The sequence below is a fragment of the Bubalus kerabau genome, chromosome 9, assembly GCF_029407905.1.
Source record: "Bubalus kerabau isolate K-KA32 ecotype Philippines breed swamp buffalo chromosome 9, PCC_UOA_SB_1v2, whole genome shotgun sequence".
NCBI lineage: Eukaryota > Metazoa > Chordata > Mammalia > Artiodactyla > Bovidae > Bubalus > Bubalus kerabau.
The window spans coordinates 77381104-77396026 of NC_073632.1; the positions used below are offsets into that span (position 1 = coordinate 77381104).

A 14923-nucleotide genomic window follows, 5' to 3' on the forward strand; every position below is an offset into this window, starting at 1 on the left:
GGCTTTGTAAAGTAGGGGATTTAGTTACTGAGACAGGCAGGACTGCCTAGAGAAAAGGGATTGTGAAGACGTTCCTGAGGAGATGCTGCAAGCGAACAGTGGAAGTATGGCAGGGGTGGGTGGTCACCAAAGACAGATTTTGAAAAGCCTTGGATGGCACATTTAAATTTCCCTGTAGAGACAATGGAGTGTAAAAGGATGTTTTAGAAATAGGAATCTAGAGGTGTTATACTAGATGCATTGAAGAGGGGAGAAGTTATAAAAAGCCCATGGATAAGGCTTGGTGATGAAGTGGATTGATGAGGAAAAGGGAGGAGTTAAAGATGGTGACGTTCTTGTTTGAGCTTTGTTGACTTGGATAATGTAATAGTAAAAGCATAAACGAAAAAAGGAAAATCAGAAGGGAAAATTAACGTTTTATGGGAAGATTTTTCTGTTTTAAATTTCTTAATGTTTAAAATAAAAGGGGCACTTCATTGTGGGCTGAGAAAAATCACAGCCAGCACAGATCTTTTTGACCTGAGAGGCATCTTGGAAACTGAGTTATGATTAGACTCCAGTCCAACCCTGTTATCTTATTGATGATGTATCAGTATGTGATGAGTGATGTTATTTTATAGCCACCTGGGGTCAGAAAGAGCCCCAGAAATGCAGTCTCTGGCTTAGATGCAGAGCACAAACAGGGTGGCAGATGTGGAGAGTCATTTACAATGTATTGAAGGGTACTTAAGAAGTACTCCTTCACTTGAAGTTTGGTTTTGTCTTAAATTTGAAGAGCCACTATAAAATAGTTCCGGGTAACACACCTAGAGGTATCTATACAGTATAAACATTGTGTTATAAGACTGGTAGAATCCTTTAAATATTAGGCAATGTACTCATTCATTCTTACTAGTAAAAATAGTCTTATTATTGTTGTTCAGTCGCTCAGTCGTGTCCGACTCTTTGCTACCTCATGGACTGCAGCACACCAGGCTTCCCTGTCCTTTACCATCTCCTGGAGCTTACTCAAACTCATGTCCATTGAGTCAGTGATGTCATCCAACCATCTCATCCTCTGTTGTCCCCTTCTTCTCCTGCCTTCAATCTTTCCCAGCAACAGGGTCTTTTCTCATGAGTCAGCTCTTTGCATCAAGTGGCCAAAGTATTGGAGTTTCAGCTTAGTATCAGTCCTTCCAGTAAATATTCAGGATTGATTTCCTTTAGGATTGACTGGTTTGATCTCCTTGCTGTCCAAGGAACTCTCAAGAGTCTTCTCTAGCCCCACAGTTCTTGCTCCCAAATGTGGTATTAATAGTGCCACATTAATAATAATTTCTTTATCTTTCTTTTAATCATTTGACATATTTATGTTTAATAACTTCTGTGTGGATATCACTGAGTTGAAACTTACTCAATTCTAAGCATATTTTACACTGCAAATATTCTATCTAGGAATTTTTTAGCATAGCTCTGGAGTGCCATATTTTCGCTTTTGAGGAGGCAGCAGTTGCTAAGGCCCTCACTGGTAGCGTGTCCAGATGGACCTGTAACCCATCTCTCTTATGCTTGGATGTTGCTAGGAATGATGGTATCAGCATAATTGGCCTTGGACATGTGTTAAATAGAAGTGGTGGGGCTCAGAAGGAGGGTTTAGGTGCCAGTTCTCACTCTTGGCATATGCTTTTGTATTCCAATCCCTATTACATGTGAGGATAGAAAATAATGTCCATCTTCCTGCTCATACCCTTTGTGTCTGCCTGACCCAGACCCAAGGTTGTAAGTATAACATTGGGCTTTTGGCTTCTGGAGGTCATGGCTGTTATTCCAAAAACTGAGCTGACATTTACTGTGTGAGGATTCTAATTACTTCTTTTTTTTCCAGCTTTATTGAGATATAATTGACATATAACATTATATAAGTTTAAAGTGTTGAGTGGTGATTATTTGATAACATATCTATATATCTATAAATAAAATGAAATGTGTTCTACAACAAGATTAGTTAACACATCTTTCACTTCACATAATTATAGTTTTGTTTTTATGTTGAGAACATTAACACTCTATTCTCATAGCATGTTTCAAGTTTAGGATACAGTATTGTTATCTATAGTCACAATGCTGTACGTTAGATCCTCAGAATTATTCAACTTATACTTGAAAGTTTGTTCCCTTTGACCAACATATTTCCCTGCCTCACTCCCCCTCTGGAGTGAGAGGTAACCTCCATTCTGCTCTCTGTTTCTGTAAGTTCTATGTTTTTTGATTCCATAGGTAAGTGAGGTCATGCAGTATTTGTCCTTCTCTGACTTATTTCACTTAACATAAGGCCTCAAGGTTTATCCATGTCACACATGGCAGGATTTCTTTCTTTTTAATAGATATACCCCATGTTTTCTTTATCTGTTCAACTGTTGATGGCCACTGAGGTTGTTTCCATTTCTCGCTCTCGTGAAATATATTACAATGAACATGAGAGCATAGATACCTCTTCGAGATAGTGATTTCATTTTCTTCAGATATTTACCCAAAAGTGGGATTGCTGGATCATATGATAATTATATGTTTAATTTTTTAAGGAAGCTTCATACTGTTTTCCATAATAACTGCATCAATTTAACATTTTTACCAGGAGTATGCAAGGGTTCCCTTTTCTCTACATCCTCACCAGCATTTATTTTCTGCTTTTTTCATAATAACCATTCTGACATGGGTGAAGTGGTACCTCGCTGTGGTTTTGATTTGCCTTCCCCGATGATTAGTGATTTGAAAGTACACCTTTTCCTGTACTTGTTGGCCATTTGCATGTCTTCGTTGGAAAAATATTCAGATTCTCTGCCCACTTTTTAATAGGATTGTTTGTATTTTTGTCATGAAGTTTCGAATATGAAATCAGATGGGTGATTTGCAAATATTTTCTCATATTCTGTGTTGCCTCTTCATTTTGTTGATCTCTTCTTCTGTTGTGCACAAGCTTTTTAGTTTGCTTTAGTCCCACTTGTTGATTTCTGCTTTTGTCACTTGTTCTTCTGATGTCATATTCAAAAACAATCATTGCTAAAACCAATGTCAAGGAGCTTTCCTCCTGTGTTTTCTTCTAGGAGTGGTATGGTTTCAAGTCTTACACTTAAGTCCTAAATTCATTTTGAGTTAATGTTTGTGAATGATGTAAAATAGGGGTCAAATTTCATTTTTTTTTTTTTTTTTGCATGTGGATATCCAGGTTTTCCAACACCACTTATTAAAGAGACTGTCCTTTCCCCATTATGTATTCTTGTATTATTGTCATTGTCAAATATTAGTTGACCGTATATATGTGAGTTTATTTCTGGGCTCTGAACTCCATCCCATTGGTCTTTTATGCCACTACCATACTATTTTGAAATCAGGAAGTGTGATGTTTCCAGCTTGGTTCTTTCTCATGATTGCTTTGGCCATTTGGGATCTTTTGTGTTTTCATATGGATTTTAGAATTTTTTTTAAATTTCTGTAAATGAATGCCATTGTAATTTTGATAAAGATTGCATTGAATCTAGATGGCTTTTGGTAGTATGGACATATTAATGATATTCACTCTTCCAATCCATATATATGGGATTTTTTTTCCCATTTATTTGTGTCTTCATTTTCTTTGATCAGTCTTACAGGTTTTTAGTATATAGATATTTCACTTCCTTGGTTAAATTTATTCCTTAATATTTCATTGTTTCTGATGCTATTTTAAATAGTATTATTTTTAAAATTTCTTTTTCAGATAGTTTGTTGTTCTGTATAGAAATGCAGCTGATTCTTGTATGTTGATTTTATATCTTCAAACTTTACTGAACTCACTTATTAGGTCTAACAATTTTTAGTATTTTCTGTACATAAGATTATGCTATCAGCAAACAGAGGGGTTTTTCTTTCTGATGTGGATGTCTTTTTTTTTTTTCTTTTTCTTGCCTGATTGCTCTTGCTTGTTCATCCATTACTGTGTGGAATAAGAGTGGTGAGGGTAGGCACTCTTGCCTTGTTTCTGATTTTGGAGGGAAAGCGTTCAAATTTTCACCATTGAATGTGGTGGGTTTGTCATATATGGCCTTTATTATGCTGAGGTATGTTCCTCCATGGGCTTCCCAGGTGGCGCTAGTGGTAAAGAGCCCTGCCTGCCAGTGCAGGAGCGGTTAAAAAAACCGCAGGGTTCAATCCCTGGGTCGGGAAGATCCCCTGGAGGAGAGCAGGGCAACCCACTCCAGTATTCTTGCCTAGAGAATCCCATGGACAGAGGAGCCTGGCAGGCTATAGTCCATTGGATCACAAAAAGTTGGGCATCACTGAAGTGACTTGGCATGCACATACATGTTCCTCCATATCAAGTTTGTTGAGAGTTTTTGTCACGAAGGGATGTTGAATTTTATCGTGTGTGTGTGTGTGTTTACCATGCATTGAAATGATTATGTGATTTTTAACCTTCATGTTGTTAATGTGGCATATCATATTGATTTATTTGCATATGTTGAGCCACTTTTATATCTCAGGGATAAATATCCCTTGATTGTGGTGTATGATCCTTTTAACATACTATTGAATTTGGTTTGCTAGTATTTTGTTGTGGAGAAGGCAATGGCACCCCACTCCAGTCCTCTTGCCTGGAAAATCCCATGGACGGAGGATCCTGGTAGGCTGCCGTCCATGGGGTCGCTAAGAATCGGAAACGACTGAGCGACTTCACTTTCACTTTTCACTCTCATGCATTGGGGAAGGAAATGACAACCCACTCCAGTGTTCTTGCCTGGAGAATCCCAGGGACGGGGGAGCCTGGTGGGCTGCCATCTGTGGGGTCGCAGAGTCAGACACGACTGAGTGACTTAGCAGCAGCAGCAGCAGCAGCATTTTGTTGAGTTTTTTGCATCCAAATTCATGAGGGTATTATTTGCCTGCCCTTTTTTATTCCCCTTATAGTATCCTTATGTGACTTTGGTATCAGGGTAATGTTGATCTCATAAAAGAGTTTGGGAGTGTTATATCTTCTTTAGTTTCTTTTTTTTCTTTCTGGCAGGGTTTGAGAATTGTTATTAATTCTTCTTCTTTAAATGTTTGGTAAAATTTAGCCATAAACCCAGACTGTCCTGGGCTTTTCTTTGTTGAAGGTTTTTGATTACTGATGTAATCTTAAATTTGTTATTGGTCTGTGGAAGGTTGTATGTTTCTAGGTTGTCTGATTTGTGGCCTATAATTGTTCATAGTAGTCTCTTATGACATTTTTTTTTTATTTTTGTGGTATCAGTTATAATGTTTCTGCTTTCATTTATAGTTTTGAATTCTCTTTATCTTGGTAAGTCTATTTAAAGATCAATTCTTTTTTGTTTTATCTTTTCAAAAAGACAACCCTCTGTTCCATTGATCTTTTCTACGGTTTTTCTATTCTCTATTTCGTTTATTTCTGCTCTGATTTTAATGTTCTTTCTGCTAACTTTGGGCTTAGTTTGTTCTTATTTTTCTAGTACTTTGAGGTATCAAGTTAGGTCGATTACTTGAGATTATTCTTTTTTCTTAATGCAGGCATTTATTACAATAAACTTCCCTTTTAGCTCTGCTTTTGCTGGGTGATAAAGTTTGGTATGTTGTGTTTCCATTTTTGTTTGTTTTGAAATATATGTTTTAAATTTCTCTTTTGATTTCATCTTTGATTCGTTGGTTATTCATGAGCGTTTGTTTAAATTCTACATATTTGTGAATTTTCCAGTTTTCCTCTTGCTATTGATGTCTAGTTTTATACCACTATAGTTAGAAAAGATACTTGGTTTGATTTCAGTTTTTAAACATTTGCTGAGACTTGTTTTGTGACCTAACAGTCTATCCTGGAGAACGTTTCGTATGTGCTTGAGAAGAGTGTATATTCAGGTGCTGTTGGATGGAGTGTTCTTTATATGTCTCTTGGGTCCATTTGGCCTCAAGTATAGTTCCAAGTCCAATGTTTTCTTTTTGATATTCCGTCTGAATGATCTATCCATTGTTGAAAGTAGAGTACTAAAATCCTCTACTATTATTACATTGATGTCTATCACTCCCTTGAGATCTGTTAGCATTTACTTAATGTACTTACTTCTCCCTGTAAAGCGTCTGCCTACAATGCTAGAGACCCGGGTTCGATCCCTGAGTTGGGAAGATCCTCTGGAGAAGGAAATGGCAACCCGCTCCAGTACTCTTGCCTGGAAAATCCCATGGACGGAGGAGTGTAGTAGGCTACAGTCCATGGGGTCGCAAAGAGTCGGACACGACACGACTGAGTGACTTCACTCACTTCACTCACTCACTTAAGGTACTTAGGTGCTTAGAAGTCTTTACCGCTGTCACTCATCTGCCTTCCTGGGTCCAAAGTTGAATGGAAGGAAATGAAGGACTGAATGGGCCTGAGAGGTGAGCCTCTAGTTTTTTTCTTTTACTCAGTTAAGGGAGACAGGAAAGAGAGTGAGTGAGAAATGCGCAGCATTCGACCAGATGAGAGCCAGCTCTTTTACAGAAATAAGAGAAGATAATTAAACCTTGATCATCACTAGCAGGGAAACAAAATGACCATAAAATACTAACATCTAGTAATTTATTGTCATAATCCTAATTCTTCTGTAAGAGTTTCCTATTTTTTAAATTGTAGTGATCTGAAATTAAAAAGAATACTAGTTTAACATGCTTATTTTAAACTAGTTCCTAGCAGTAGTAACCACCTTTGTCTTCATGGGAGTGCTGAGACTTTGTTAACACTGTCCAGGCCAAGTATTATAAAATCACTGATCCTGTGTGCTAAGTTAATTAGGAAATCTCGGTTACCTAACATTTGATGGTGGTGAAGTACGAACAGATACATCTTGCTGGTGATTCCACATGTCTAAGTCTCCTGGTGGTGGGTACATGGACTTTGTAGTAATGATCAGCCTTGGATGAAAGAAAAACAAAAATCCCATGTAGAACTGGGGAACTTCCAGCTTTGCTAGGTAGGGTATTTTTAGACTGGGGCTAATGAACTGCTTTTCAACCTGAAGTCTTCAGGGACAGGCAGTCTGCAAGTACCAAATGAAAAGCCAAGCCAGTATTCTTGAATTTATAGATCCAGTTTGCCAGATTGAAGGACGCTTGCTCTTTGTAACTAACTGAACTAGCTGGCCCCTGCATGCCGAGTGTCTATGGCAATGTGATCTCAGTGACCTCTCTTCTCTGTTGTGGAATGTAGGTGATAAGAATGGAGGTGAGCCTGATGATGCTGAACTGGTAAGGCTCAGTAAGAGGCTGGTGGAGAATGCAGTGCTCAAGGCTGTCCAGCAGTATCTGGAAGAAACACAGAACAAAAACAAGCCAGGGGATGGGAGCTCTGTGAAAACTGAAGAGGCTGATAGGAATGGCACTGACAGTGACAACAGGAAATGAGACCCAAATGCAGGCAGGACCCCGCTGCTCCGCGAGAAGCACCCCTGCCCTCCTCTGCCGAGTCAATGGACTAATTTGCATTGTGCTGCCTAAGTGTCTTGTCCAGTCCGTGAAGATTGCCTAATACTTTTCATGATTGATGTCTTTGCATTTCTGAAGCACAACAGAAGAGGAATGGAGAACTGGGACTATCAGAGGAAATCAATTTACAAAGGAAGAATGGCCCTGGTTTCACTTGCCCTCAGCCATGGCTGAGGGAGAGGGGACTTTGGGTTATGCCTTGTGGACTCGAATTAAAGGCCATGGAAGAGGCCTTGACGTAAATGGAATACTGCCATTTCAATTGCTTAGCAGGGCATTTGACTACCTTATCTGAGGCCAAAACACACACAGAGCTAACAAGTGCTACGCTTAAAATGATCACTGTTGACATTATTGCCCATAAGTTGGTCCACAGTTTTTCATGTCTGTCCTTTGTGTGTTGTTGCTATGCATTATTTACAGTAAATTTGATTCTTGTAAAGGATATATTTTGGTGAAATGCAACCTTTTCTATAAAATGTGGGCAGCATTTTAAAGGTTTCTTTTTAACCTTCTTTTGATAAGTCAGTGTACCATATTTAATGTTTTTCATTGGCATTTGTACGTGAAATGTATCATATAATTTTTTTCCCATAGGCCCGAAACCTATTGGAATCCGGGACTTAATTAATGAAGCTTTGTGTCGAGAGAGGATGGGTCTGCAGTCCAAAGTGAAGGAGATAAAAGCACTTTTATTAAAGCCTGAGATTCAGGCCAAAATCAGGAGGGAGCTCTTTGAAGGAAGATTCATTAACAACAGTAATCAAGGAAACGATGTGGATTTCAGTGCAACTTTGACATAAACTCTACATTGTTATCATGGTACTAGAGTTTATGATATCTTTCCAGCTCATTAAATAGCTCTTTGGTGAATACCAAAGAAGTGTTCTGATAGTTTGCACAACAGCAAACCAACATTTGGTAAGGAATGAACAATTTCTTTCCAAAGAAAACTGAATTCTGCACTGTTATTTTTAAGCTAAACTTGTGTTTTAGAATGTTTATCTCTGTAATATCAAGATTCATTTTATAGAAAAGACTTCTTAATTAGCTGTTGTGAGATGTTCCTTGAGTCCTCACAGATAAAATATACAGACTGTGAAAAACCATTTACTAAAAAAAAAAAAACAAAATAAAACCCAGTATTTTAAGGGTTATTTGTTTCCTGTTGACATGACTTTTGTTGTTGTTCAGTCAAAAGAAGCATTGTTCACATGTATCTATATCTAGTGTTACTTTTAATGAGACTTTGAATGTTTATTGATCACTAGTACTTGAATGAACATTTATAAATGTAATTATTGTAGTCACTGGTTAAGAATGTTTTATAATTTCCATATGTATTATTTTTCAATGATTGAAATGTAGTTTGCTTTTTCATTTCTTACTGAATGTTTGGGGTTTTTATTTTCTACTTTTCTGAAGATAAGCTAGCCCATGTCTTATTGTATCCCTTATAATCTGAATTTGCTTGCACTGGTTCATTTTTAAAGAATATTCTTGAAAATTTTCCTTCCCATATGATAATCACTGGTAACAGCTTTTTCTATAATCATTGTAAAATTGCTGCTACTAACAGATCATGATGGAGGGGGAAATTACTAGAGATCAAATATGTAATCATTTCAAAGATAAAATCCAGTTTACTCATGGATTTTTGCTATTTTTTCACTGGGTAAATTATAGTACATTTATTTATAAGTGAGTTTATGCATTTTCATGCCTCTTAATAAATGTATTGTTTTCCCTTGTTGCCTTTCTTCATTTATTTTTTTTCTTCTTAGAATCTGAATATAGTGAAGTCAGAAATAGGGGCTCTGATAGTTTCAGTGTTTTTTAAGACTATTTTGTATTAGATATAGTTGGATAACAATGTTGTGATAACAGTACAGTAAAGTTATTCAGTTGTATATATCCATGTGCCTATTCTGTTTCAAATTCTTTTCTCACTTCAGTTCAGTTCAGTCGCTCAGTCGTGTCCGACTCTTTGCGACCCCATGAATCGCAGCACGCCAGGCCTCCCTGTCCATAGGTTGTTACGTAACATTGAGCAGAGTTCCCTGTGCTATACAGTAGGTGCTTGTTCAGTGTTTCTTAACTTTTGTGTTCTTATCCTATTTGCTAAGATAGCACAGTTGTCAGAGCACCTTTAACCTTAGACTTTTAAATCACTCTAAATCAGTCAGCTTCACAGAAAATATCAACAGAACATTAAAGGCAAAGAAAATCTCAGTAGCATCTCATAAACTGCTCATAGCGCGTCACTCCAGCAATGTCAGTAGCAGAGATAAGAGAGCATGTGCATCCAGATGTGGAGACCTGGGTGCTGCTTACCATGAGCCTCTCCGAGGGTGGAGGTTTTATTGTATGTAGACGACATCCTTGAGTTAACCCTTGAGGTGGGAAGCAAAGATATTTGGGAGCTTGCCTTGTTCTTGCCTGGAAAATCCCATGGACAGAGGAGCCTGGTGGGCTGCAGTCCATGGGTCGCTGAGGGTCGGACACGACTGAGCGACTTCACTTTCACTTTTCACTTTCATGCATTGGAGAAGGAAATGGCAACCCACTCCAGTGTTCTTGCCTGGAGAATCCTAGGGATGGAGGAGCCTGGTGGGCTGCCGTCTCTGGGGTCGCACAGAGTCGGACACGACTTGTTCTTTAAGAGAGGAAACAGTCATAAGGAGATAAAGTGCTTTATCCAAGGCCACACTGCTGCTAGGCAATTGGACCTGTGCTTGGACCTAGGGCCCCATCTCAACATCCACTGTTCAATAACCTGTTAATAGTATTTTAGGAGAAACAGCACATCTTATAGCATATCATAGATCTCTTTATCCTCAAGGAGCTACTTCAACACTTCCCAGAAATTTGAAAAGCTAAAAAAGTATCCTTTTTGCAATCTGGAGTTACACGACTTTCTGCACAACTTACTGTTTTTTTTTAATTAAGCATCATGCCTCCCAGGTGTTACACACCTGGCTGCGAGCCAAATGCTTTAGGCACATTATTATGTTTCTGCCCTTCAGTGACCCTGTTAGGAAGGTACTAGTACTGTTTTACAGATTAGGAAATTAGGAAAGTGGGGCTCTAAATGGTTAAATGGCTATTTATAAAGCTAATAAAGGTAGGGCTCAGTTTAGACTTGGGTCTATTCTACTTCAAAGCCAAGCTGTTTCCACAACGCAGCAGTTCCTCTTTCCACCGAGTACAAGTCATTTCACAAGTTAAGAATGTGGAACAAAGGGAAGTCATTTTCTTTTGACTAAATCATCTCCCTTGAAGCCCTGAAGTTCTATGAACATAGGAGAGAAGTTTGTGATGGGAAATATTCAAAATGACTTTTTCCCCATTTAGTCAGAACTGGAGAAGAATCGTTTGTTGGGTCACCGAGACAGACTGCGTTGTCCTCGATTGGTGTAGTATGTTATATAGCCTTGTCTTCTGACAAGGAGGCTGCGTGGTTGGTGAAAGAGTGTCAGTTTGGTCCAGGAGGCAGACTGTGGTGTCTAGACCTGGACCGCACCGACGGTGATTCTAAACAAACCAGTTCCCTTTTCTGGATTGAAACAGTTTGGTGATAGGTGATTTCCAGGGATCCTAGTCTCTTTGTGACTTTATTTTGATGGTATTCATGCTGATGCCATGTCTCAACCAGCTACCCACATGTGAGACCTTCTTGCTTACACCATTCTAGTACATCTGTTGTCAACAAGAGACTGAGATTTCTAGAAGGCTTTGTCAGCATCATGTAGGCACAAATTTACTTTTATGACCAGATTCCAACATTTTCTGTCACTGGTAAAATAGTAGACCCTATATGAATATTTTTTAAAATGTCAAGTAATATTTTCAACAGCAGGACAAGACTCTGCTAGCTTTGAACTTGGTCCTATTTATAGCATAGATAGCCATGACAAACATAGACTGTGTATTGAAAAGCAGAGACATTACTCTGCCAACAAAGGTTTGTATAGTCAAGGCTAGGGTCTTTCCAGTGGTCACGTGTGGTTGTGAGAGCTGGGTGGTAAAAAAGACAGAGTGCCAAGAAATTGATGCCTTTGAACTGTGGTGCTGGAAAAGACTTCTGAAAGTTCCTTGGACAGCAAGGACATCGAACCAGTCAATCTTAAAGGAAATCACTGAATTCTCATGGGAAGGACTGATGCTGAAGCTGAAGCTTCAGTATTTTGGTCACCTGATGAGAACAGCTGACTCATTGGAAGTCCCTGATGCTAGGAATGATTGAGGGCAGAAGGAGAAGAGGGCATCAGAGGATTAGATGGGTGGATGGCATCACCGATGCAATAGACATGAACTTGGGCAAACTCTGGGATCTGGTGAGGAACAGGGAGAACTGGTGTGTTACAGTCCACAAGGTCACAGAGTCAGACACAACTGGGCGACTGAACAATAGCAACAGTAGTAGCATCTTAGATGATTGTTGTATTACTCTACCTTTCGTTCTAAACGTCAGACCTTTGAAATATACTAGTTATAGATAGAGCATACTTAAGATTCAAACTATTCCCTCTAAAACCCCAGTGCTTCTATGTGTCATCTCAGCAGCCAGATGTTCCCATAAGGAGATAATTAAAACAGTTTTGACTTCATATTCTAGATGTCCTGTCAGACAGAAGACTAATACAATATGTTTGCACTTCTATAGTTGATCACCAATGCATAAACCAGTTACCATGTTATATAACAAAAATTTATTTCATTATATACTCAAAACAAACCTATATTATCTCCAAACCTAGTATCAGTCTTATCTTTGAACAAATTGTGGATGCATTCCTGAATTCCAACTTTTCCAGGTATTCATATAAAAAAGAAAGAAACCCAGTGTACTTTAAAAAATAGTTTACAAGTCCTTACATGAATCTGATGGCAGCACACATTCTTAACAAGACAGACCCCTAGATTATTCATTCACAGTAAAAATGAATATTAGAGCAACTCGCTCTTGAGTCAGTGAATTTAAAATTCACAACAGTTCTTTCCTGGAACACCATTTTGGGGATAAGAAAGCTTGTTTATAAGAGAGCTGAAGAAAGGTGCTGTTATTATCTCTTGTGTAATGTCCTCAAAACTACTTATTTGGAGTCATTAAATGTAACTGATAAATTCAGGCAATTTGGAATGATTTTAAAATGTAAACTGCAATACTCATTGAAAGGTTATGAAGTTCTATTAAAGCATCAAAGATAGATACACTAAAGCTGAGAAATTGATTCATTGTTTTTGGGAAACATATGTTGCTTTCCCTTTAGTGGTTCAAATGATTTCTGAAAGCCCACTCTTCTATGACACTGCCCTATATATCTATATGTAAAATTCTTTGACCCATCTTTGTTTGCAGTCTCGTCCATTTAAGCTGCTTCACCGTACGGCATACTTGTTCTTAGGTAACTATTAGTAAATGGGTGCAACATTTCCAATTACTCCCCACGTTTCCTGCCAAAAACCACATGGGCACAAAATCACCATGGTTATTTCTTTGAACCAAAGAACATTTACTTCTTTTTTTTTTTTTTTTTTGCCTTTTTTAACCACAAATATATGATCTCTTCCTATATTTAAATTTTTTGGTAAATGCTCACATAATATATATAAAGTTGAAGGTGAAAGAACAAAAAAACAGACTTATAGTTTGATAGGAATTACAGTGCTGAGGAAAGAAACAGGAGTGATATGTACACACCAATCCAAGAATTATCTGATATGCTAATTGAGTTGGGGAAAACAATGAATATGCAACAGTGGGAGAGACTAAGTATATCTTTTTCAGATTCTGGAAGACAGTTTTGGAGGCTATTTTTATCAGGTCCGAGCTTGGGAAATGTCTTTATAGAAGAGGATGTGATGAGGGCTTTTGTTAGTTTTGTGGGCATTTCTCCCATTTCTCATTGCGCAGCATCTTTTGAATACCCTTTCTTGTTTGAGGAACCCCCTACTTTGTGATCCCCACTTCTCCAGGAAGAGGTCTGCATTAGAGGCCAGGAACTCTCCTTCTCAGTCTCCTTTGTCACTGGGGTTCAGCCATAAGCCTTGGGCTCCACCAAGCGAGAGAGAGACCCTGCATGCTGCAGGGGCAAAGTCGCTATTTGGGGATCCTGTGCCTTATGTAGCTGTCACATGCTGGCAGAGGGTAGAGGCAGGAGTTCACTTGGAGCATCTGACAGTGGAATGAGGCATCTTTCCTGCTACTTGGACACCCAGCCTGATTCTCTGGACATTCTGGGGATTCTGTGAGTTACTGAATATCCTTTGCTATAAAGTTCCCTTTCCACTTAAACTAGCTAAACTGATTCTGCTGTTCGCAACTAAAAGTCCTGACTGATACAGGCTACACTCCACTAAGTCAGTATTTCAACACAGGGCACGACTTGGCATTTTGAATTGGACATCTCTCCTAGTGTGCGATGGGTATTTGTGATGTAAGAAGTTGCCATTCCTGACCCCCAGGGACTAAATGTCAGTAGCAGACTCCAGTTACTGTGACAAATAAACATCCCCACACATTTCTCAAATCCCCTCCAGATGAGGGCAACATGACCCCTCACTTGGGAAACACCCTATGTGCTCTCCTAACAGCATAAAAGAGTTCACATGCTTCCTCTCATGCCCATTCTATCAAGAGGTAATTTAGGTCTTATAAAGGACGTGCCTACTGGGGCTTTGTACACTATTACATTCCTGGATAGAAGCAGAACAATGAAGCCACCTGTATGTTTTAAGTGACATGGATCGAAACACCTAGTTGCTGCATGAGAAAAATGGTGAAAGCGTCCATTGTGATGATAATGACACCATTGTTGAATCACCATTGTGATTCTTTGGGCACACTTAGAGAATGAAAATAGATGATCTCCAAAGTGGAAGCTATGTGGCATGATTAACATATTGTTATAATAAAAAGGCTATTTCTCATTTATTTTATTCAAAAATAAATATTTTGCATAGTATGCTGAAGAGCAAAAGTTTATAATAAACAGATGTAGAGATATTTTAATCTAAGAAATCTGAGAGAGATGTTTGAAATATAAAAATGTTTTAATATACCAAAAATATTAATTTTCCCTGAGCAGATATGGTAGAAAGATTTCAGCTATAGAATGGGAAAGCACTGTTCTACAGGGCTCTACTGAAACCTGGAGAAGAGTGGCTTCCTGAGTTAAGTGACACAGGTGAAAACACAAAGTTCAGTGGAGCATCCGAATCAAAGGAATAAGGCACAAGAGAATGAATACATTAGCGATAAATTGTGGAGAATTCAAATTTTATGTTTTAAGAGAAATTACTAGTCTTTAGTGCATTCAGAATGTGTCTTTAATGTTTATGCTAAATAGCTGTTGTAGTTTGTTGTTTACCATAGAGAAGTATTAACCCCCCCCCCCAAAATCAGTGAATATCCTAGACCTAATTAGAAGGAAGTGATATAAACAAGAATGGCTCA

General features: G+C 38.4%; 1 protein-coding gene across 9 annotated transcripts in view; it reads left to right on the forward strand.

Annotated features, from left to right (window-relative positions):
* AKAP7 (A-kinase anchoring protein 7) overlaps positions 1-9215 on the forward strand; it is a 125474-nt gene extending 116259 nt beyond the window's left edge. For 4 of the 9 annotated variants that reach the window (XM_055535640.1, XM_055535639.1, XM_055535635.1 and 1 more), the window contains one exon: positions 8062-9215. In XM_055535640.1, coding sequence (XP_055391615.1) covers positions 8062-8267 — 206 coding nt within the window. In that variant the 3' untranslated portion in view covers positions 8268-9215. Of the gene's footprint in view, positions 1-7189 lie in introns of all 9 variants that reach the window. The other 5 variants (XM_055535636.1, XM_055535644.1, XM_055535643.1 and 2 more) reach the window with 3 other exon arrangements.
* Positions 9216-14923: the final 5708 nt, after the last annotated feature.